The following is a 24,924-nucleotide window of genomic DNA, read 5'->3' as shown; positions in this document are numbered from 1 at the left end:
CGGTCTAGAGTTTGAGATGTAGGGCTGCACGCCGCGGCTTTGAAATCGAAACTGAACTTCAATAAAGACCTTTGTAAATAGCAACGGACTGGCGTTGGTCCTTTGTGAGCTGGGACCTCGGGCAGCTCTGACAGTGTGCATGGGGTATTATCATCTACTTCAAGCCACAGTTTCTGGCTCTGTCTTTATATACTTTGAAAACAAAAGGAAGGGTGCACATTTCTGAAAGGGAAAGCCAATTTCCCTTGAGCATGTTAGTCAGCAAACAAGTCTTTGGAGCAGAGATCCTCAGTGGATGCTGAAATATGTATTTTATGTATTTTAATTATGAGTAGCTAGATAAATAATTGATTTCATACATGTTATTTTGTTGTTGGCTTTTATTTGTTAACTGCCTTGGTATTTATTCAAAATGAAAGTCAGGAGATAGGATGTTGTTGCTGCTGCTGCTGCTGCTGCTGTTGCAATCCTGGAATCAGAAGCAGGATGTGAGAGATCTGCATTTTTCAGGAGGCAGACCAGAAAATTGCCAGCAACTCAGACACTTTCTATATGCACACATGGCATCATCCACAAAATAATGTCCTTTGTATTGACAGAACTATCTCCAGACCTGCAATCAGTGGAACAGATTCAAAGAATGACACAACCCACAGATGGTCCTGACACAGGTGAGACCCACACAAATGGCTGCTCATTGCAAATTATTCTTACAGCTGTAGCAACAGGAATGTGAAACCATCTCTGCGCAAATACAGTTTGAGTTGCAGGACATGATGTATAACCGCCACGTGAGAGATTATGATGTCTAAAATATCCATATAGTGAAATAGGTCTTTGCGCAAAAGGCTTAAAGTATTAAGTGAAGCAGCTGTTTTATCCACCCACTTTACAGCTGGAACATTTTCAAGCATTTCTCAAACGGAATGAGAATAACAAGGAGGCATTAAATGTCTAATAGTTGTCTGGGGGATACGGGATTATAATCAACACAGAAAGACATCATGTGAATTCATTTTAAGCTTTGGGTTTAGTTCCAAAATTTCATCGTAATGGCATTTATTCTTCCAGCTGAGTTTATGGAGGCATCTTGGCACATGCCATTGGTCTGTTATGCTCCGGGCTGTGTGATTCTGTGACCAAGAACACAATTTGTTTATGAATCTGGAAATCCTGAGAATCATTCTCTACTTTTTCTGCTTGCAATAAGAGAAGCTTCTAGGGCTTATATCTCTAATACAAGGATGGAGAACCCATAGTCCACCAGATGTTGTTGGACTACAGCTCCCATCAACACTGACCACTGGGCAAGCTGGCTGGGGCTTATGCGACTTGGAGTCCTACACTATCTGGAAAGTCACATGCTTCTTGTCTCTGTTCCTGTTGGACACAGCTTGCTGAAATCAGGAAAAATGAGTGGTTGGTTGTAAGATACCTGCTTTTAATGGGAATAGGTTCCAATACCATACGTAGTTCTGCTATAACTAGTAGAAGGGAGAATGCATTCTGAAATAATCAAATATAAATGCAGATATTCTTGTTCTGCTTGCACTATTCTCAATTATATATGTTGAAGAACAGTGGTGTGGTACCAACAGTTGTGTGATTAACCTCTAAATAACCTGATCAGCAACAAGGCTCAAGAGGTCATAAATTAAACAACTCAACTTTATGCCCAGCTTCCCCATGGAGGAATTAGCTACATTTTCAAATGCTCAAAATAAATTCTTATTGTAATGGGACTACATTTATTCAACATTTGAGTTCTTGGTGGAGAAAGGTCTGTTACTGCTGTGCTGCAGCCCTACATTGAATCAGAATTTCTTATTGATCTAAGGTTATCCTGGCCAAATATTTTAATTGGTATTTTAATTGGAAGACTGGAAAAAATACAATGAAGCGTGATGTCCTTGGTATGAATGGAGGTCACTTTTTATGGATTCTTTTAAAAGTGCTAGTTCAGATTAAAACTGTGCTGTAACAAATGGTATTGTGTGGATGAGGGATTAGAGGTGGGAAAATATTTATCAGAGGCACGCATGAGCTGTGTTTGCAGCCTAACCACAAGGTGGGTGGGTGATTCAGGTGAAGTTTTCACATGCCTAAGTTGGCAAATCTTGAGTCCAGCAAATCTTGTGTCCAGTGAGTAACTCTAGGATTTATTAAGATCTGTGTTACTACTGATCTGATATGGATTTATGAGTTGGGATGAGTTTGCTGTTCTGAACCAGTTCATCCTCTAGTCTGTTGCCGTTTGCATTTCATTAAACTTACACGATCTCAGCCTGATCAGGCAGTTTGCTAAAATAACATTATTGTTTTCGATCATTCTGACAGTGTTGCGATGATCGCTTATATAATGGATATTGCTATTTACAGTACTGCTGTGGTTATTTATTACCCATCATCAAGTACCCATCTGAATGCTCCCAGGGGTATTGTAATTTGTCTGCCATGCAGTGTCTCATTAAATTTTGATGTTTCCCTTTCGTCTTCCTGTATTTTTGGGGAATTTAATGAGGCTTGTGCATGCAGTTCTTTTTTGAGTTCCCCCACTACACCCAAAAATGTAACCGCTGCTCATGATGGTTTAAAACCAATTGAAAGTGCCCACTGAGTTGGTGCCAGTGTACAGTGTCACAACTGTCTCAGAGGAGAGGAGACCCGAAGAGTAGGATGGTTTCTGCAGCCCCTACAGGGTGATGCAAGCATGATGCCTGTGGCAATCACACAGGGTCCCCGGACGTTTCACCATCTATTGATCCCTGTGCCATCGCTTTATTTCTCGCTGCCACCACCCAGGCCCTACCTGGTACAATACTGAGTCCAGTCAGGTTTAAATTGGAACATAAACTTCCGTTTATTTATTGCAGTTTAACAAGCGTGTGGTTTCATAAACGGTATCGGTCCATTACATTCATGGGGTGACTATCCAGACCTATAACTTCCGCTACCTGCTCTCACTCACTAAACCACCTCTCAGATATTTACTTGTCTTCCTAGCTCCTGTTCCTGACTCAGCTTATTTCACTGCACTAACTCAACCTACCCACAGACTCTATCCCAATTCACTCCCACTCCAACCAACCACCCAACTCCCAATGAACTCCTCCTTCGCCCTCCCAGAGCTGGTTTTATAGTCCCTCTGACTCCACCCCCTGGGTTCTGATTGGGTAACTTGTTTAACTATTTCACCTCCAGCACTCTCATATGTTAACATCACAATGCCACACATGGTTCCCTGTATTTACCTGCCACAGAACGAAGGAGTTGTGCGCTCTGGCTACCTTCAATTCAGATGCGGAAGTAGCCAGGCAACCAAGACACAGTGGCTTTCCAGGCACTTTCTGTCTCCTAGGGACCCAGTAGAAAATCTAAGGGCTCTCTAACATAACATCCTCCTGTCACTGCAGCTTGCCCAAGTGGACCATCTATGTTGGCCTTGACCTACAGGGATGTGATGTATTGTCATGGAGCCGAAGGCATCATGGCATGCATATGGCTCTCAGGTGGTCCCCCACCCAGGCACTAACCCAACCCAGACCTGCTTAGCTTCAGTCAAGTGGTGGCCTTGTACCTTCAGACCTCACAGGCAGTAACATCTCACCGGGGTGGCAGTGACACTGTGTGCTTCTGATAGATTCTTGGGGACTGACTTCTCTCTATCTCTCTGTCTCTGAATACAGTATATACAGTAGTACCTCAGGTTGCAAACACTTTGGGTTACAAACACTTCAGGTTACAGACTCCGCTAACCTGGAAGTAGTACCTCGGGTTAAGAAATTTACCTCAGGATGAGAAAAAGAAATTCGGCACAGTGGCAGCGGGAGGCCCCATTAGCTAAGGTGGTATCTCAGGTCAAGAACAGTTTCAGGTTAAGAATGGACCTCCAGAACGAATTAAGTTCTTAACCAGAGGTACCACTGTGTGTGTGTGTGTGTGTGTGTGTGTGTGTACATATTCCATCTATATCTCAATTATTATTCAATGGTTACATTCTTTGGGATAATAATATCCTTTTAAAGTCAAGTGCTCCTGAGTTACTCATAAAAGTTTCAAAAGCAGGGCACGGACCAAATAGATTTTAAGTTTCTGACCTAGAAAATGATTTATCTACATTTTTACCTTGCAAAAATAATAATAATGAGTCACTGCTGTTTCTCTTGCATTCTGCATAATCTACCTACTACTTCAGGTCAGATATTGTTTGTGTGGTGCCATCTGCTGGATGTATCAATAGGCACTCCATAACTACAAATAAGCCTCCCAAACCCAATTATTTGCTCAGGGATAACTGCCCATCCCGCTGTTGTAGCATCGCTGCATTTCTAGTGAAATCTCACACCTTGTGCAAAGCACATCCAGGTCCATGCACACCCTGTGTATAGCACCGCAGCCTAATGCTGTTACCTGTTTTGTGAAATGGAACTATGGCTTAGCTATTGACACTCCCAATCTCAAGTGAAACACTTAAGTGCAGACACAAAACATCTGAAAGAGCCACAATATACAGGTCCCTGAACACTCATGATTTGTGCTCAGTTTTCCATGGCAGTAACTCCCAGATTGGTTCAAACATATGAACTCAAGACACCCATCTGTTTTCTATAACCAAAGCATTAAAATAAATTATTGGATAATTTGTTGTGATGCAAAAACAGAGGTGAAGTATCCAAACAGGATATGTGTACAAGGTTTTGATTGCAAAACAGCTATATCTCATCCACGGCACCTCTGAAATTCTATGTCCCTGTTATTGGATAGTTTCTTATGGATCATGCAAGTGACCCATGCTGGGGGTGGGGTCAAAGAGTCTAGAGTAACAAGGGGTAATATGAGGAAATGAAATTTATATATGGAATCTGATGTTGAGTCTTCTTCATTTTGGAGCCTCAGGGCAGTTTATCAATTCGCCCATGAATGCAAAATGGCAGTTGACCAAAATAATTAAGATTTTCAACTTAATGTATAGAGCAAGGGTAGAGAGACTGGAGACTGGGCTGTATTGGTAGATTCCTGTGATTTATATAGGCAAAGATTCCTGGCTTCCAGTTGTTTAACAATAGTAATACAGTCGTACCTCGGCTCTCGAATGCCTTTGGAGTCGAACATTTCGGTTCCTGAACAATCGAAAACCGAAAGTGAGTGTTCCAGTTTTAAACGTTCTTTTGGAACCTGAACATCCGATGGGGTTTCTGCGGCTTCTGATTGGCTGCAGGAGCTTTCTGAAGCTAACCAGAAGCCATGCTTTGGAAGCTGAACGGACTTCTGGAACGGATTCTTTTCGACTTCCGAGGTACGACTGTAATAATAAAAGATGTGGTTCTTTTCCCAACACCCTAATTAAGGTGCTGAAATGAAGAAAGCTTGTGGGGGAACCAGGAGTTGATGTCTGGGCAAAAGACAGTGAATTTAATTCTGGAAAAATAATAATTCCTGGGCTAGTCACCTCCTCAGGGGCATACCTAATATGTAGTATAAACACTGACAATTGGGAAGCGCTGGCCTGTGAGTGCTCCAATGGAGAACAGCCTTTACCAAAGATGTCATGGCCTTTGAAGACACTTGAACTCAGGACTAAAGGGAGAAACATGCTAGGAGGAAGGCACGCTTGGCAAACCCTCACCATGATCAACTCCCGCCCGGAAACCTATGTCCCCACTGTGGAAGGACATGTGGATCCAGAACTGGCCTCCACAGTCACTTACAGACTCACTGTTAAAACCAGGTTCATGGAAGACAATCTTACTCAGCTATGAGTGATCACCAAAGAAGAAGACCTAATAAATAACAACCTTAAAATAGATAATAGTTAGGGCAACGCCCTTTTAAAGAAGTTGTGGCTTCTCTCTATTCGACTTGACGAACAATTACTCTGTTTAGTTTTTATTTTAATTGTTTGAAAAACAAAACATACTAGAATGTGCTCTTTAAAAAGATATCCCAAGAGTTTTCCCCATTTTTATTTATTCAATTTCTATCTCACCCAGGAGCCCAGAACAGCAAACAGATATACCATTAGAAAACAAAAGCAAAAACATTCTAAAACCTTCCAAAAACAATTACAATAAAAAACCATCTGAAATCAGTTACACTTAAACATTATTCCATCCAATGATATTATTATTATTAATTCCTGTCCTTCACCTAATGTCCCATTAGCCTTAAAACACAATGCTTAAACACAGTTTAACACAAGTTTGGGTTACTAGGAAAGTCACCTTCAGCCAACAAATTGGGTTTTCTTTTCTTTTTTAAATAAAGTTTACAATTCAAGCAACAAAAAAGGGGCATTGGACTGCTTTCAGATTCAGAGACCTTTAACCAGGTGACAGCTCTACTAACTTGTAACCTTAAGAAACATTGGGTGGGATGCAGAAAAACGCTCACACAATGGGGATTGTGTAACCTTTCTCCCAGTTGTGCTTTGAGGTGGTGGTCCAGGGAGATGCAGTGAGGAATACAGACTGACAAATCTGTCGGTTTTAGCTTCTCTCTGTTTCTCATTTTTCAAATCTTATGTTCAGTTCACCATATTTACAAATCAGTTTAGGATTATTTTTTTAAGTCCTCACAAAAATCCATCTGCATTTAATATGCATTTCTCCTAATATACATATTTCTGTATCTGATTTACTCTAATACAATGCATTTTTTTGTGTTAGTCTCCTGAATATATCGTAGCCTGAAAGTGTTCTAGGGGAAAAATGTGGCATCCAATTTTCTTGTATGAGAGCACAGCAGCCATTTGGGTGCCTTGATCTCATGAGATTCCACGGCAAGATGTCTCCCAAAAGAAAGCATGTATTTTGGGCTCTATGATCTCATGCGGGTCATTTGACCCACCCAGGAGCACAGGTGGGAAGACATGCGTCCCAGTTATAGGACACAAGCTGTTGGAAGGTATGATATATGCATTTTACTGCATAATTTCTCCTAATATACAATTTTTTGTACATATTTCTTTGGGTTGGAGAACAGCATTGCAAAATCAGAAGTGCAAATTTCAACAGTGAGTTGCATTTCAGTTTGCGTATTGTTTCAAGAAATGCAAATTAGGTGGGTCTGCATTAAAACCAGCTGTCTCCCCCACCCCCTTGGAGAGAAGGCTGTAGGAAGCAATATTCCATTTGTGCTATTCTAGACCCAAGCCACATTCTTCACCCCCCCCCCAAAAGGCAGCCAAGTATGAACCTTTGCCCTTACTCAGATTTATAATGAGGAGGTGACACCTCCAGCAACAGCTGCAGGTAGCAAGTGATTTTGTCAATAAACGCAAAATGAATTTTAAAATGGACAAAAGGTACATATAAGAGGAGACCCCCAAGCATAAAAATGGAAGCATAAATGTACTGCACCTTTGGAGACCAGACTATAGGAGCTAAAACTAAGAACAGTGAAATTGCCACCATCCCAAAAGCGACAGGTAAGAAAACCTGCAAAACAGAAAAGGTGTTTGGGGAAGCAAATGTCAGATATATGAACAAGCATGGGGGGAAAACTGCAGAAAAATAAAATACGTTTCATATTCTGAGCAGAAATGATGTTTGTGCTACCAACCAACTATTTTGGGGGACAGGTGGTAAGAACCGAAAGAGCCCCAGGCAGAATCTCTCCAGAGCTGCATTATGCAAGAGATTTCCTCCAGACTTCCTGAGTACTGAGTGATCTTCCTACAGCCACTGGGGATGGTATAAATAACTGTTCAGTCATTTTTCACATGTGAAGCTTGGCTTGTCTCGATGCAAGGTGGTCCTGTCTGGACCTATCCTTGCATTATGGCTCATTCATTTGATGTTGCACTTTCAGAATTTGCCTTTGATTCTGCAGCCGTAGCTGAGTAAAATACCTGTCTCCCTTTCAGTACAAGTCCCCCTGCCATTTTCCATATGTGCACAGCATCACTGCTTAGAGTCCACCCCTATATTTCGGACACATTTTCTTTTCCCCTAATACACACCCATGTGCAATGAAAGCTGCAATTCTAACCTCCACCTTCTCTGAATTCAAGCCCCACTGAATTCAGCAGGACTTATTTCTGAATAGACACGGCTAAGATGGCAGTGTAGATCTACCTTTTAAAAACAATTCTATCCAAAATGGCAAAACGTAATTCTGGATCATACCAAGATGTGGTCTTTTGGCAAGGTTAAAAAAGAATTCTGTCCTATGATTGCATGTTCTTCACTCAGTAGGCTCACCTCCTAAATATATAAGTTTATATAAAGGTTTATGTAGAAAACCTCTGCCTGACCCTCCAAAAGGTTTGCTGCCAGACAGTGTATACAATAGAGACTAGATGCACCAATCATCTATCTAAGCATAAGGTAATTTCTAATGCGCATATGTCCCATCTAGTATCAATGGGGTTGAGCTTATAGTGTCCATAGCTTAAAGCTTGCAAGACTCGTGTGTTATTTATATGGCAATTAATTAGGTATTTCTTTTTACCTTGTATGGCCTGTGCAGATTAGGCTCTCGGTAGCGGAGGACAATCAGGCTAGTGCAAGTTAATCCAATCATCAGCCAAACGGAGAAGCCAAAATAATTGGTTAAAGCAATTAGGTCTGATGGGATAATAAAAATGGATGCAACGACAGTTGAGAAAATCATGGCTGGCGCTGGGGTCCAGTGATGGACATTGAGCATGGATACTATGGTGGGCAAATGTCCTGATTGGCTTCCAGCGTAGGTCAATCGTCCGAGTGTAAATACGCTGCTGTTGAGGGCGCCAAATATGGAGATGGCCACAGATGCAGGAATTATCCAGGCAACTGAAGGGATCACCCTGTCGGCCCAAGTGACTGCTACAGCGACTGCAAGGAAACATCGACATCATTAGCAGACTCCTGGTGACAGTTTGACAGCTCTCCTGGATCATCAAGTTTAGTCTCATGTTTCAGTGGCCGCCAGACCATTTAAAGCGCTAGCAGTTGGAGGTATTAGCCAAATATGTATTTACTGCAAACACACATATACACAGAGACATATACACACACACACCCACACACACACCACCTTGTTGCTGAAGTGTGTTGCAGTGATGTCATCTGTATTCCCAGAAACAAGATTGTACACCTACAGCAATCAGTAATAATGCTGGTCACATTGAATTTATGTCATCGTCTTCTTTACAACAAACCACGCATCATCACTTGGAAGAGAAATTCATCCATAAATTTCAATGGGATTTGAGTCTCATCCCAATGCAGAGGGGAATTATTTTATATTAGGTATAGTTTTAAAATAGTAAAAGGCTAGCATGCTACCTTCACATTGTTGCATAACTAGTCTTGAACAGTCACTTTTTGGTTTCATTCGTCATCCCCTATGCCTGATCGGGATAGGCTAAACAACTGACAATTTAAAATGTACTTCCAAAAATCACCAAATGGGGCTTCAGTTAAACACACAAACATAAATCTGATTTTCTGCCGTCTTTAACATAGTTCATAATTGCATGCTTTTTTAAACTCTGAATTTAGTAGCGAAATCTCTGCTTCAGTTTGCTTGGGACCCTGGCCTGCCTCGTTTTGGTTTAGTTCACTTTTTAATATGAGCCTGCCTAATTTGTACTTCCTGGAGCAAAACCCAAACTGAAACACAGCTATCCTTCGAAATTCTCACTTTTCTGAACTTCTCCAATCAAAACATGCATATTGTAGAGGAAAGTGTGCACAGAAATGTATAAATGTGAACAGATCATTAACAATATGGGAAATCATTTATAAAAAAATGTTTATATTTGGGGGGAAAATGCATACAAGAATAAGGAGAAATGCACATTAACATGCTGACTTTTAAAAAAATCACATATTGGTGCAGAGTAGTAAACTGAGCATAAGATTGGAAAAATGAGAAATGGAGAAAACACAATTGTCAGGTCATCCATCTCTATTATCTACTGAATATGTATTATATCCATCTCTATTATCTATTATCTACTGAATATGTATTATATCTATGATCAGTTCTTGAATAAAAAATGTAAACCAACCAGCCTACCTGAGGAGACAACTTCCTTTGGTGTGAGAACTGTCAAGTATGAAATGTTCACAAGCAAGTAAAACACAGTTATTGCAGGAAGTGTTGTCATCACGGTCAATGGAATGTTCCTGCTGGGATTTTTAACTTCCTCTGAAATAGAAAATTAAGAAGAAGAAGAAGAAGAAGAGGAGGAGGAGGAGGAGGAGGAGGAGGAGGAGGAGGAGGAGGAGGAAGTTATTATTTATTCACCAGCCACTCTGGGCAGCTTCCAACAAAATATTAAACAGAATAAAACTTCAGACACGAAAAACTTCCCTAAACAGGGCTGCCTTCAGATGTCTTCTAAAAGTCAGATAATTGTTCATTTCCTTGACATCTGGTGGGAGGGCGTTCCACAGGGTGGGTGCCACCACCGAGAAGGCCCTCTGTCTAGAAATCATTGCAAAACATTTGTTTGTAAAGGGAGAAATCATACATCATAACTTCTTTTACTAGACTCGTGATTATGTGCTTTTTGTGAATTTCCATATGCTGAATTTGAAAATTGGCTCTGAATCTTGTGAAAATCTGCTTTACACTTATTCTTATATCATGTTTTTAGCTGGCATGATTATTGTTATTCTCTCCCCTGCCCCCCCCCCCCGCCCCCAGTATCCTGTTGTTTTGCAAAACAAAGAATTTCGCTTCCATTTATGCTTCTTTGGCCATATTTTCTTTACTAACTTATGTTCCTCCAAGTACCGTGTTGATCATTGCAAAAACATTCCCCATACTATAAAACTAAAACAGAGTAAAATCAGAAAGCACGCATAAGACTGTTTTTCTTTTTCTTTTTCTTTTTTAATAATATTTTTATTGCTTTTTTCCAAGGTCAAATACATCGTCAATGATCCAACAAAAGCGATTTTACAAAAAGAAAAAAGAAAGATTATTAGACAGAAAAAAGAGATCATACTTTACAAACGATTTTTCATAATCCACTGGACTTCCCCACATCCTCCATCCCCTGCATCTTTTTCAATAAAGAAAGTTAACAGCAAATTAATACCTTGTTTCCTGTGTTTTTATACTTTCATCAATTGTATTTTGGATTTAGGGTAAATATTATTGGTTCACATTTCCAACAGTCCTAAGAATAAAAACTTTACCCTAAACTTTAGTCATTTCACAATCATGACTTAAATTCCAGCAAAATCAAAGTTTGGTATCTGAAGCTTGTTGTCTAAAAACTTAACAAATTCTCAACATTCATATAACTTATAATGTTTTTGTAAATAGTCCTTAAATTTTTTCCAGTCCTCTTCCACTGCCTCTTCTCCCAGGTCTCGGATTCTGCCAGTCATTTCGGCCAGTTCCATATAGTCCATCAGTTGCGCATGCCACTCTTCCAGCGTGGGTAGCTCCTGTGCCTTCCAGTATTTGGCTAAAAGAATTCTTGCTGCTGTAGTTGCATATAAAAAGAAAGTTCTATCCTTCTTTATCACTCTCTGGCCCACAATGCCCAGGAGGAAGGCCTCTGGTTTCTTGTGAAAGGTATACTTAAATACCTTTTTCAGCTCATTATAAACCATTTCCCAGAATGCCTTCACCCTCGGGCATGTCCACCAGAGGTGAAAGAATGTTCCTTCAGCTTCCTTACATTTCCAACACTTTTTATCAGACAAATGATAAATCTTTGCAAGTTTGACTGGGGTCATGTACCACCTATATATCATTTTCATAATGTTTTCTTTCAAGGCATTACATGCCGTGAATTTCATACCGGTGTTCCATAACCTTTCCCAGTCTTCAAACATAATGTTGTATCCAATATCTTGAGCCCATTTTATCATAGCTGATTTAACTAACTCGTCTTGTGTATTCCATTTAAGCAGCAAGTTATACATTCTTGAAAGCACTTTCATCTTAGGTTCAAGTAATTCTGTCTCTAATTTTGATTTTTCCACCTGGAAACCAATCTTTTTATCTTTTTTAAAAGTCTCTTGAATTTGGGCATAATGAAACCAATCTCGCACCTTGTCCTTTATTTTTTCTAAACTCTGCAGCCTCCAATTATCTCCAACTTTTTCTATTATCTCGCAATATTTTGCCCAGCCACTCTCCATATTAAGTAATTTGGGGGCCTTAGCCTCCGTTGGTGATAGCCACCTCGGCGTCTTATTTTCAAGTAAGTCCTTATATTTAGTCCAGACATTAAACAAAGCTTTCCTGACAATATGGCTCTTAAACAATTTATGGACCTCTGCCTTGTCGTACCATAAGTATGCATGCCATCCAAAAGCGTTGTTAAACCCTTCCAGATCTAGGACATCAGTGTTTTCTAGCAGAAACCAATCCTTCAACCAGCAGAAGGATGCTGCCTCATAATATAACCTTAAGTCCGGCAGGGCAAATCCCCCTCTTTCTTTTGCATCTGTTAATATTTTAAGTTTTATCCGGGGCCTTTTGCCCTGCCAGACAAATTTCGTGATGTCCTTCTGCCACTTTCCAAAACACTCCACTCTGTCCACGACCTGCAGGGCTTGGAACAAAAATAACATCTTTGGCAATACATTCATCTTTACAGCTGCAATTCTTCCCAACAAGGAAAGTTTTAATCTTGACCAAATTTCTAAATCCTTTTTAATTTCTGTCCAACATTTTTCATAATTGTCTTTAAATAAATTCAAATTTTTCCCAGACAAATTAACCCCCAGGTATTTCACTTTTTTAGCCACCATTAACTCAGTTTCCTTCTGAAACCCATCTATTTCTGAAGAAGTCAGGTTTTTCGCCAAGACCTTTGTTTTTTGTTTATTCAGCCTGAATCCCGCCACCCGACCAAACTCATAAATTAATTCTAGAGCTCTTTTTGTACTAGACTCTGGCTCCTGTAATGTTAAAACTAGATCATCTGCAAAGGCCTTCAGCTTATATTGTTTACCTCCGACCTGTATTCATAAGACCGTTTTTCTATAGGAACTCCAAGCCAACAGATATGGGGTGAATGGAGACGTCTCATGCAACAGTGGCCTTCTCTAAACAACAGTGTTTGGGATATTCCATATGTAAAGCTTTTCTTGAAACGGACGAGAATTATTTTAAGAGTGTTCATTGCAACTTTGTGGAATTTCAGATCCCAGCCATTGTGATTTACTGAATCAATCTGCAATGATTACATCACCAGTTGCTGCTCCGAGAACTAGTAACAATGGTCAAATTGATGCCTGTCAGGAAGTAACTTTGTGGTCCTAGTTCAGCCTTGAGGAAACAGAGCAAATATAAAGACTCAGGACAATACGTACATTATGTACACTGTTTAGGTTTGTTCAACACTCACAGCAGCTGTAACCAGGTACAAACCAAAGGGAAGATTTCACCACCACCTTGGAATGCTCCAAGTAGGTAGTTACTTATGTGCCAACCGCTTTCCTTATCTTATGTTTCTGTTCTTGGCACAAATATACATTCCTTGCGCCAGGTATGAGATAGCTGTTCTGTAGCTTGGCTAACAGTGACCTAGCCCAGCAACAGAGAAATGCAGAGAGCTAACTGAGAGATGGGGGAGGCAACAGAGTGACTGGAGGAGGCAGGAGGGGGAGAAATCAAGATGCAGCAGGGAGCAGACAAAGGGAGGGAGGGTGTTGGGGTGGGGAGTGAGAACAGAGGGTCAGAAAAAGAGAGGGAAGAGATAAAAAGAGAGAGGGAAGAGATAAAAGTCAAATCCAGTAAAAGGGATCCTCTTCATATTGCATGTTTTTTCTACAGATTTCCCTAATCCTCACCACCAGCAAATCACAGATCACACCTGGACCATAAAAATCAGCTCTGGTGCTCCCCAGCACAGTCATTGCACAAAAAACATGCTTTTGGGGTATGGATTCTTATGCATCCTCATAATTTTTATGAGGGATCCCCTCAAAACTGTGGGTCACATTTATATCTACAGGTATAAATTTTCTGGTGATTTGGTTACCACCCTATTAAAAAATCATGAAAATCCATCAGCTTTAAATTGATGGTGCTTCTGGCGGTGGTGGAGTCCCATGTAAAATCATGCAAATTTAAGAGGATATGTCTGACTTTCAACTAGAGTCTAGACTATATTTTTAAAATCCCAAAGTGTCTGTGTGTGGGCGTGTGGGCGTGTGGGCGTGTGTGCATATGCATATGCTTTCTCTTCTGTCTGTAAGGGGTGGGGGGGAGAAGAAGCTAGAGAGAGTGGGTCCCAGAGCACTCTTTCAAAAAGCCCATGTGCCCCAAAGGATTGGCAACTCCTAGATCTAGTCCTGTCAGTCTGCAGGACCACCCTGTATTTTCATCATATGTTTCAGTTTTTTTCAGAAACATGATCACATATTTTATTCAAGTTCGCACCCCTGCACATGGTCTGTATAGCTTTTTAAGAAACATCTGGATCTCTTAATCGCCCCAAATAGCTTTAATGGTCCCCAGCAGTTCAGGGTGCTTCAGAGAGATCCTGCTTCAGCTCAGAGAAGTTCGGAATCCATCCACAGCAGCTGACTTAGAATCATCATTCAGGATTTGTCTGAATCCAATGCGTACCTTTAGTGTGCATTTAGGATCTTATACCTCACAACTTCCCTGGCTCACATCACAATACCATGGTTTCCATCAGGGATGGGAAACCTTTGACCATACAAGATGACGTTGGACTTCCATCAGCACCATAGAGCATAGCCAAAGATAAAGGATGATAGAATTCAACAACATCTGCAGGGATACTTCCACATGGCTGAAACTGATCCAGAATTGGGCCTAACACTTATCTATGTGTTCCCTGATTGAATGACAGTAGCTCAAACATTTAAAAAAAGAAACAAACAAACAAAAAACCCTGGTAATCCTAGGGTTCAGAAATGTGAGGTGGTATTCTGTGTGATTAAACCGACTGCTTCGCTGTGCTCAATCCTTGTGAATTAGTTGTTTACTGCTTTAGAATAATCCACCCTGCAGTGTCTTCCCTCCTTCTCTTTCCTTGGCCTAGAAAATCATTGCTTCAGGCCTGTATGAAGAAACCAGCCAGGAAGCTGTACAGGACTCTATTCATCATCAAGTAAAGACGGCCTCGGTCCTGTATACCTGAAGGAGCATCTCCACCCCTATCGTTCAGCCCGGACACTGAGATCCAGCGCCGAGGGCCTTCTAGTGGTTCCCTCATTGTGAGAAGTGAGGTTACAGGGAACCAGACAGAGGGCCTTCTCGGTAGTGGCGCCCGCCCTGTGGAACTCTCTCCCATCAGATGTCAAAGAGATAAACAACTACCTGACATTCAGAAGACATCTTAAGGAGCCCTGTTCAGGGAAGTTTTTAATATGTAACGCTGTACTGTTTTTAACACGTGATTGGGAGCTGCCCAGAGTGGCTGGGGAGACTCAGCCAGATGGGCGGGGTATAAATAATAAATTATTATTATTATTATTATTATTACTACTACTACTACTACTACTACTACCACTACTACTGTGTGGAGCCTCAGTTCACAAATGCCAACTGAAAGCAAAAATAAGAGATATACCTGACAAATAGTTGAGAGACCACCAGCCGCCATATGCATAGAGCCCCTGGTAAAACGCTTCTGCAACCTGCGCAGCATCTGGGATCTCTGAGCCGAAGGCATTCTCAAACCTTGCTACGTTCTCTTTCCTCCCCCTGATCAGCAGGACAATCCCGCCAACCGCGATTACAGAGAGCGCCATCATCTTCAGGACGGTGAAAACGGTCTGCACCCAAGCAGCCATCTTGACACTTCGACCGTTGAGGATCCCGAGGCACCAAAGGACCGCCAAAGCCAGACATTTCTTCAGCATGTCAGGAACCGGGCACTCGCCGTAGAAAGGCTTGGTAGCATACTCAGCAAACAGCAAGGCCCGGGCGGCATTTGAGGCGGGTTTGTTGAACACGGCTGTCCACAGAAAGATGAAAGCCAAGGGAGAGCCCAGGGCTCTCTTAATGTGGCTGTATTCTCCTCCTGAGAGCGGTAATGCTGTACCCAGCTCTGCATAGCAGAGAGCGCCCATCAACGATACGATGCCACAAGCTGTCCAGATGATCAAGGCAACGCCAACATTGAGCAAAGAATATTTCAGCACTCCAGTGGGGGAGACAAAGATCCCTGCCCCTACAATGGTGCCCACGATAAAGCTGGCCCCTTCGAAATATCCTATGGTTCTTTTGAGTTGCATCTCGCCATTTTGGCTTTTATTTTCTTCACCCACCTGATCACACCTGTCGTTCCCCATGGCGCTTTGTTTTCTTTTGCTGTTATTTCCACACACGCACACCAAAAAAAGAGTCGTTAGCAACCCGAAGATCCTAATCTCCTCCTCTGACTGTAGTGAAATGTTACTTGGAACTGTTTGCAAGGTCATTACAAACCTGTATCCTCCTATGTTTAACAGGAAAAGTGCTGATGATTAACCACGTTGTTTCGAGGAAGCAGGCTGGGTCACAGAAAATAGCATTCCCCATCACCAGCGTGTTCTCAAATTAAGGCATGTTTTCTGGAACAAAAAGAGAACTGAAACATAGCCGTCCTTGGGAATTCACACTTCTCTGAATTTTGCAGTGCGGTTCTTCAGCCACGTAAAGTGTACAAAAAAGGCATATGCTAGTTAATCTGTGCATAACAATGCATATATTAGGGGAAGCCAGTGCCAAATATATTGCTCTGCTTTGGACCACATCAGCAATTGGGGTCTTGTCATCTGGGTAGCCCAGGACCTCCATACACAGTACCCAGGCTTGCGCCCCAAGGAGGGTCACTTTGGTGCTGCTAACGCAGTGGTTTGACTTCCCCTCCAGAGGTGGACTCCATTGTCTGTTGAGACAGAGGGATACCAAAAAAAACAAGCAAAAATGCATTAGTGGGTTGTTGTTGTTGTTTGCAAAAATTGCTTTGCAAAAACGTGGATAATTAGCAAAAATGCATTGTATTAGCAAAAATTGCTTTATGTGGATAATGGGCAAAATTGCATGCAAACGTGTGCATTAGGAGAAATTCACACTAAAATGCAGGGTTGGGGAGGCTGTCAAGGCAGAGACAGAAACTCTTGGCGGAGGAACCTGACTGCATAGTAAGCTGCAGTCCTAATGTGAAGGAACAAGTCCATCCTGAGTCCCTGAAGGGGGTGAGCACAGATAGGGAAGGAGACCTCATTCAGTGGACCCCTTTACTTCAAAGCTTGCTTACCTGGAATGTGCAAAGGTCCTGAAAGAGATCTACAAGGAGGGTTTTCCTTTCTTTATATTTGTCCCAAGAAAAAGGCTGAGGTGGAGCTGCCAAGAAAGGAACAGCTTTACTTGAACAAGTCATAGAAAGCCTACACTTACTGTTTGCAGGAGAGCTCTTGAGTTGTTTCCCTGCCATGGACCTGGGTATTTACAGAGTGCTCTAACACCTGATGGTTAACAGAAGCCATTGAGGTCAGCATTCCCTGTGACTGTGTTCAGTTGTATATAGGAGAGCAGTGAGAATGGAAGTAAATACCTTTTGATATCAACAGAAGCCATGATTGCTAAAGTTGTGTAAGAGTGCTCGAAACATATGGTGTAGGTATGACCAGAAGAAAAATTAAAGAAATTTAGAGTGCAATTTCAATAGTACAATATCCTAGCTTAAACTGAAAATGGTAAGACAAGGGTACTTTCCACTTTCCCTTAAACAAGGCTCCTACAAGCAAAATGGCGTGTTTGTGTTAGACGAGGCCAAGTCTTCCACACGTGCTCAATTATGTCTGTAGAAACAGAGGCACCGCTAAAAAGCAACTATTGGCAATTCCCTGGTAGCAAAGTCTATGCAAGTTTTATACTGATTACATTTTTTGATCCAGAGTCTCAAGTTGGATCAAAGGAAATTTCAGACATTTGTTCCAAGTATCTGAGATAACAAAAGGATTTGTCTATAAGCAGACAGGCCTGTGGGTAAACAGGGGAGCTGGAATCTGATTACACAGCTAAAATCTGATTGCACATTCAGATTTCCTTCCTCTTGGAAATGTTTAGAATCATAGAGTTGGAAAGGGATCCGAGGGTCATCTATTCAAACTCCTTGCAATGCAGAAATCTCAACACACGGTCCCCATCCAATGTGAAACCATACCGGACCCTGCTTAGCTTTGCAAATATGTTTTACTGCTGTGACACTAGGATCCTCTGCCGCTTTTTGGTAAACCTTATAGAAAAGATAACCAAGGACATGATAAATGTGTTGCTCGCTCCTGACCGCAGGAATGCAATTAATAGGTGAAAATGGGAAGTAAATTTTGGAAAAGCATTAAGAGAAACTTCCTAAGTGAGGAACTGGGTGACCAGATGCCAAAACAGACAATGATCTTTCACCTTTAATAGCTGTATAGAAGAAGGGAAGTTCAGCTGATGCTGCTTTTTATGCAAGCTTAAAATCAACCATAAAACTTCCTACAAAAAAAAAAAATTGAAACAAAGATATTTGGGTTCATTAACTCAGATCAAACATAGACTCAGCAGGGTATACTGGATATCAAGAAATAAAGTATAAACAGAAATATTAATTCTTCCATGCATATTTCATCCAAAACCTGCCAGCATGCAATAAATATCTGATTAATCAAATTGATGTGCTTTGTCATTACTCTCCCCTGATTATTCATTACAAGAGGCATATGGTCATAAAGCTTTACTGACTCTTTATTGATTTAGCAAATGGTCTCACTGGATCTCAGCAGCACATCAAGGACTTCATATGTGCCATTTATTTAAACAAAAACCCCTAAAAATGCCATCTGGCACTGCATTGTGCTCCTTGATGATTCAGATACTGATTTTCTTCCCTTTCTTATTGCATTTACAGCACAATCCCGTGTGTGTGTGTGTGTGTGTGTGTGTGTGTGTGTGTGTGTGTGTTCAGGAAATAGTATTGCACTGAGATATGTGAGATGTACCCCCCAGGGATGCAGTTCTTCTTAACTGGTAGTAGGTACTTAACTGAGAGTAGGTCCTATTGAATGGGCATCTGATTAAACATGTATAGGATTGCTGTCATAAACTGATAGCAATGCCTTTTTCTCCCAGTCTACCAGTAGCCGGCTTAGTCTAAGGCAAGAAGGGGAAACCTTTGGCTCTCAAAATGTTGCTGAATTACAACTTCCATCAGCCACGGCAAGCATGCCCAATGGCTAGGGATTTTGATGATTAATTAAATTTATATACCGCCTTTAATCTGGAAATCACAAGTTTTATAAAAGTGTAGGTTTGTTATATCTATTATTATTAATTAAATTTGTATATCGCCCCTCACCCATAGATCTCAGGGCGGTTCACAACATAAAAATACAAGATAAAAACACAAAACATATAATATAAACAAGAAGCAATCCCCCCCCCCAAAAAAATAACTCCCTTTCCCCCACAGACACATTTAAAAGGGTATAGTTTTCTTGCATCCTAAAGCAATTTACAACCAAAGTAAAAATAAAATCCCATGCACATTATTAAAACAGACTTAACAGCATAAGGTAAAGGGACCCTGACCTTTAGGTCCAGTTGTGGCCGACTCTGGGGTTGCGGCACTCATCTTGCTTTATTGGCCGAGGGAGCCGGCGTACATCTTCCGGGCCATGTGGCCAGCATGACTAAGCTGCGTCTGCTGAACCAGAGCAGCACACGGAAACGCCATTTACCTTCCCGCCGGAGCGGTACCTATTTATCTACTTGCACTTTGGTGTGCTTTCGAACTGCTCACCCCGTCACGGGGATTCAAACCGCCAACCTTCTGATCGGCAAGTCCTAGGCTCTGTGGTTTAACCCACAGCGCCTCCCGTGTCCCATACTTAACAGTACTTAACACAGAAATGTCTTTGGCGCTGAAACAATTACAAGGCTGGTGTCAGGCAGGCCTCCCAGGAGACAGCATTCTTGTTGTTGCCCCGCTCTGGACTTACTCTTGAAGTTGGCATTTAGAGAAGGACCTCAGATCTCAGAGTTCAGGCAGGTTCATGGTTGGAAAGGCAGTCTTAAGTAGAGTAGCTCTGAGCCATACAAAACTGTTAATGGACCTTGTAGAAGGCGGTGGCAGAGCTCCATCTCAACCCGCCCCATCCATCTGCCTCCCTCCCCAGTGCTCCTCTGCTTTCCTAGCCTGACCCCAGAGCTAGACCACCCTCACCCAGCTGGTTTGTTTCCCCTCCACCCCTCACATCCGAGGCTCTTTTCCAATGGATGGAGATATAGTGCTGAGTTTATGCCAGCAAATGGACTTTTTCTCCCACTGGCACTGTGGTGTTTGGGCATTTCTCGTGCCACTTTCTGAAGCCCTGTGCGATAGTGGTAGCCAACGGATGGGAGATGTGGTTCAGCAACATCTACTGTAGATGACCAAAGGTTACACACTCCTGGTCTAATGAGTAGCTATGCCAAACTGTGTTTCCATTCTACACTGTGCATGAAGCCCTTTTTGAGAAAGTATGAAGCTGTGCAGTCCAGGAAATCGCTTCCATAGATGCCCTCCTGTGTTACTGAACACAGAAGTGGTTTAGTATAGAAGAAGCAGACAAACCTATCACAAGATAAAGGATTACTTGTGGGACTGCACTTTTGGGTCTGGATGATTGTTCAGTACTTGTGTAGATGATCCCAAGTCCTATGTGTCAGATCATCTCAAAGAGTCCAAGATAGCTCTGACTGAATAGTTCCTGAACTTGCAGCAAATCCAGACAAGCCAGTTTCTTCAAGCAAGGAGGCCTCAGAAAGAAAAGGAAGAAGACTACTACTTTTAAAATTTCACAAATCCATCTTAGAATCTTATGTTTTCGCCTCCAGAGTCCAATATATATGACCACTGCTGCTTCCAGATTGCCACTATTTTGTAACTGGAAGTGAAGTCAATTCCTGGGCAAATTTGGGTTGTGCCATTAAAGTGATTTTGGCACTCTTGCACAATAAACCTGCTTTCCTCCCCAAAAAATAAAATCAACACCAGACTTGTGGTGGTAAACAAAGTGCAAGATAACAAATGCTCCGGATATGACATTGTATTACATCCCTGAAAACAAATCAGAATGGATGTTCAATAAACAGCTGACATCATATAAATGCCCTGCAAGTTGTGTACAAACAGAATCAGGACGAATGCTCAATATACAGGTCACCTGTAAGCAACCCAAATCACCAAGCCATGAGGTTTTCTATCATGGATTTATTTGGTCATTTCCATTAATGAATGTATTGCATGATCCGCTGCCCTCCATTGATTCTAATGTGCAGTGTTGGGGAAAGGAGGACAGAGATAAATCCAGATTGCCCCCTCTTGGGTGACAAACATGATTAAGACACTGGAAATTAGGCACATACGCATTTCAGCTCATTTAGTATCATCACAGATGGCAACGCAATTTGGAGACATGTGTGCCCTTCAGATTAATGATGGGAAGAAACTCTTCATTTTCTGGAGGATAGCAAATATCTGTACATGTGCCTTATGAGAAAGAGTACATATTTTCCCTAAGGGGTGCCAGCTATGTCACTCAGGGTTCTTTTAAAACTTTTTTTAAAAATGTATTTTATTTCTTATTTCACTATAAGGTCCCAAAGCATTTTACAACAATATATACAACTATATAAAGCAGTTACAGTAACAAAACAAGAAAAGTGTAAAAACATTTTCATGCAAAGCATATAAAACAAACAATTCCATATAAAAAACAATAAAAACATTTTAAAACAACTGAAATAGCTTCCAAACAGATGCAGAACCTGGGGAGATCAGATTCTAATCAGCAATCCCCATACAGCTATAAAGCTTATTGGGTGACCTGAGTCCAATTGCCATTTCTCAACTGAACCTACCTCACAGTTGTGGGGAAAAAGAGGAGTGGAGGACCTTACCCAAATGTCCCACTCAAGCCCTATTCTCACATTATGTAAAGGGTGTTGTTATGTTTATTTTGGAGTGGGGCTGCACTTTGATCTTGACACATCAAAGAAGCGTTTCAGTTAAACGTGTTGCAAACTTTGTATGAGAAACCGGGTTGGCAAAAACAGAACTCCGCAGCACCACCTGGTGTCACAGTGTTAGAACAACAACACATATAAAGCACTTTTTATTTGTCAATGTAGCTGAGACCCCAGTTACACAGAGCTTCCTACAGGAAAACAGGAGAGCGAGCTGGAGTTTATTTATCAAAAACCGCATGCGGAGAGGGCAAGATCTCGCACAAAATGGATGGGTTGTTGTTGTTTAGTCGTTTAGTCGTGTCCGACTCTTCGTGACCCCATGGACCAGAGAACGCCAGGCACCTCTGTCCTCTACTGCCTCCCGCAGTTTGGTCAAACTCATGCTGGTAGCCTCGAAAACACTATCCAACCATCTCGTCCTCTGTCGCCCCCTTCTCCTTGTGCCCTCCATCTTTCCCAACATCAGGGTCTTCTCCAGGGAGTCTTCTCTTCTCATGAGGTGGCCAAAGTACTGGAGCCTCAGCTTCACAATCTGTCCTTCCAGTGAGCACTCAGGTTTGATTTCCTTCAGTATGGAGAGGTTTGATCTTCTTGCAGTCCATGGGACTCTCAATAGTCTCCTCCAGCACCATAATTCAAAAGCATCAATTCTTCGGCGATCAGCCTTCTTTATGGTCCAACTCTCACTTCCATACATCACTACTGGGAAAACCATAGCTTTAACTATACGAACCTTTGTTGGCAAGGTGATGTCTCTACTTCTCAAGATGCTGTCTAGGCCTGTCATTGCCCTTCTCCCAAGAAGCAGGCGTCTTTTAATTTCATGGCTGCTGTCACCATCTGCAGTGATCATTGAGCCCAAGAAAGTAAAATCTCTCACTACCTCCATTTCTTCCCCTTCTATTTGCCAGGAGGTGATGGGACCAGTGGCCATGATCTTTGTTTTTTTGATGTTGAGCTTCAGACCATATTTTGCGCTCTCCTCTTTCACCCTCATTAAAAGGTTATTTAATTCCTCCTCACTTTCTGCCATCAAGGTTGTGTCATCTGCATATCTGAGGTTGTTGATATTTCTTCCGGCAATCTTAATTCCGGCTAGGGATTCATCCAGCCCGGCCTTTCGCATGATGAATTCTGCATATAAGTTAAATAAGCAGGGAGACAAAATACAGCCTTGTCGTACTCCTTTCCCAATTTTGAACCAATCAGTTGTTCCATATCCAGTTCTAACTGTAGCTTCTTGTCCCACATAGAGATTTCTCAGGAGACAGATGAGGTGATCTGGCATTCCCATTTCTTTAAGAACTTGCCATAGTTTGCCGTGGTCGACACAGTCAAAGGCTTTTGCATAGTCAATGAAGCAGAAGTAGATGTCTTTCTGGAACTCTCTAGCTTTCTCCATAATCCAGCGCATGTTTGCAATTTGGTCTCTGGTTCCTCTGCCTCTTCTAAATCCAGCTTGCACTTCTGGGAGTTCTCGGTCCACATACTGCTTGAGCCTTCCTTGTAGAATTTTAAGCATAACCTTGCTAGCGTGTGAAATGAGTGCAATTGTGCGGTAGTTGGAGCATTCTTTGGCACTGCCCTTCTTTGGGATTGGGATGTAGACTGATCTTCTCCAATCTTCTGGCCACTGCTGAGTTTTCCAAACTTGCTGGCATATTGAGTGTAGCACCTTAACAGCATCATCTTTTAAAATTTTAAATAGTTCAGCTGGAATACCGTCACTTCCACTGGCCTTGTTATTTGCAGTGCTTTCTAAGGCCCATTTGACTTCACTCTCCAGGATGTCTGGCTCAAGGTCAGCAACCACACTACCTGGGGTATACGGGACATCCATTTCTTTCTGGTATAATTCCTCTGTGTATTCTTGCCACCTCTTCTTGATGTCTTCTGCTTCTGTTAGGTCCTTTCCACTTTTGTCCTTTATTATGGAAATCTTTGTACGAAATGTTCCTTTCATATCTCCAATTTTCTTGAACAGATCTCTGGTTCTTCCCATTCTATTGCTTTCCTCTATTTCTTTGCATTGCTCGTTTAAGAAGGTCTTCTTGTCTCTCCTTGCAATTCTTTGGAAATCTGCATTCAATTTCCTGTATCTTTCTCTATCTCCCTCGCATTTTGCTTGCCTTCTCTCCCCCGCTATTTGTAAGGCCTCATTGGACAGCCACTTTGCTTTCTTGCATTTCCTTTTCATTGGGATGGTTTTCGTTGCTGCCTCCTGTATAATGTTACGAGCCTCCATCCATAGTTCTTCAGGCACTCTGTCCACCAAATCTAAATCCTTAAACCTGTTCCTCACTTCCACTGTGTATTCATAAGGGATTTGACTTAGATTGTATCTTACCGGCCCAGTGGTTTTTCCTACTTTCTTCAGTTTAAGCTTGAATTTTGCTATAAGAAGCTGATGATCTGAGCCACAGTCAGCTCCAGGTCTTGTTTTTGCTGACTGTATAGAGCTTCTCCATCTTTGGCTGCAGAGAATATAATCAATCTGATTTCGATGCTGCCCATCTGGTGATGTCCATGTGTAGAGTCGTCTCTTGTGTTGTTGGAAAAGCGTGTTTGTGATGACCAGCTTGTTCTCTTGACAGAACTCTATTAGCCTTTGCCCTGCTTCGTTTTGATCTCCAAGGCCAAACTTGCCAGTTGTTCCTTTTATCTCTTGACTCCCTACTTTAGCATTCCAATCCCCTATGATGAGAAGAACATCCTTCTTTGGTGTCACTTCTATAAGGTGTTGTAAGTCTTCATAGAATTGGTCAATTTCAGTTTCTTCAGCACCAGTAGTTGGTGCATAAACTTGGATTACTGTGATGTTAAAAGGTCTGCCTTGGATTCGTATCGAGATCATTCTATCATTTTTGAGATTGCATCCCAGTACAGCCTTCGCCACTCTTTTGTTGACTATGAGGGCCACTCCATTTCTTTTACGGGTTTCTTGCCCACAGTAGTAGATATGATGGTCATCCGAACTGAATTCACCCATTCCCGTCCATTTTAGTT

The 24,924-nt window shown here is 41.7% G+C and overlaps 1 protein-coding gene across 1 annotated transcript; it reads right to left on the bottom strand.

The window, feature by feature from the left end:
* Positions 1 to 5,948: 5,948 nt before the first annotated feature.
* On the bottom strand, positions 5,949 to 17,303 carry SLC7A13 (solute carrier family 7 member 13). The gene is made up of 5 exons (XM_081919777.1): positions 17,180 to 17,303; positions 15,506 to 16,807; positions 10,006 to 10,137; positions 8,452 to 8,816; positions 5,949 to 7,436 (listed from the first exon to the last, which is right to left on the bottom strand). Exons 2-5 carry the CDS (start codon positions 16,356 to 16,358, stop codon positions 7,203 to 7,205), a joined length of 1,584 nt encoding a protein of 527 aa, XP_081775903.1. The 5' UTR covers positions 16,359 to 16,807; positions 17,180 to 17,303; the 3' UTR covers positions 5,949 to 7,202.
* Positions 17,304 to 24,924: the final 7,621 nt, after the last annotated feature.

This window comes from Podarcis melisellensis (assembly GCF_964234715.1).
Source record: "Podarcis melisellensis genome assembly, chromosome: 7".
Classification (NCBI taxonomy): domain Eukaryota; kingdom Metazoa; phylum Chordata; class Lepidosauria; order Squamata; family Lacertidae; genus Podarcis; species Podarcis melisellensis.
This window is presented reverse-complemented; position numbering and strand designations above follow the sequence as displayed.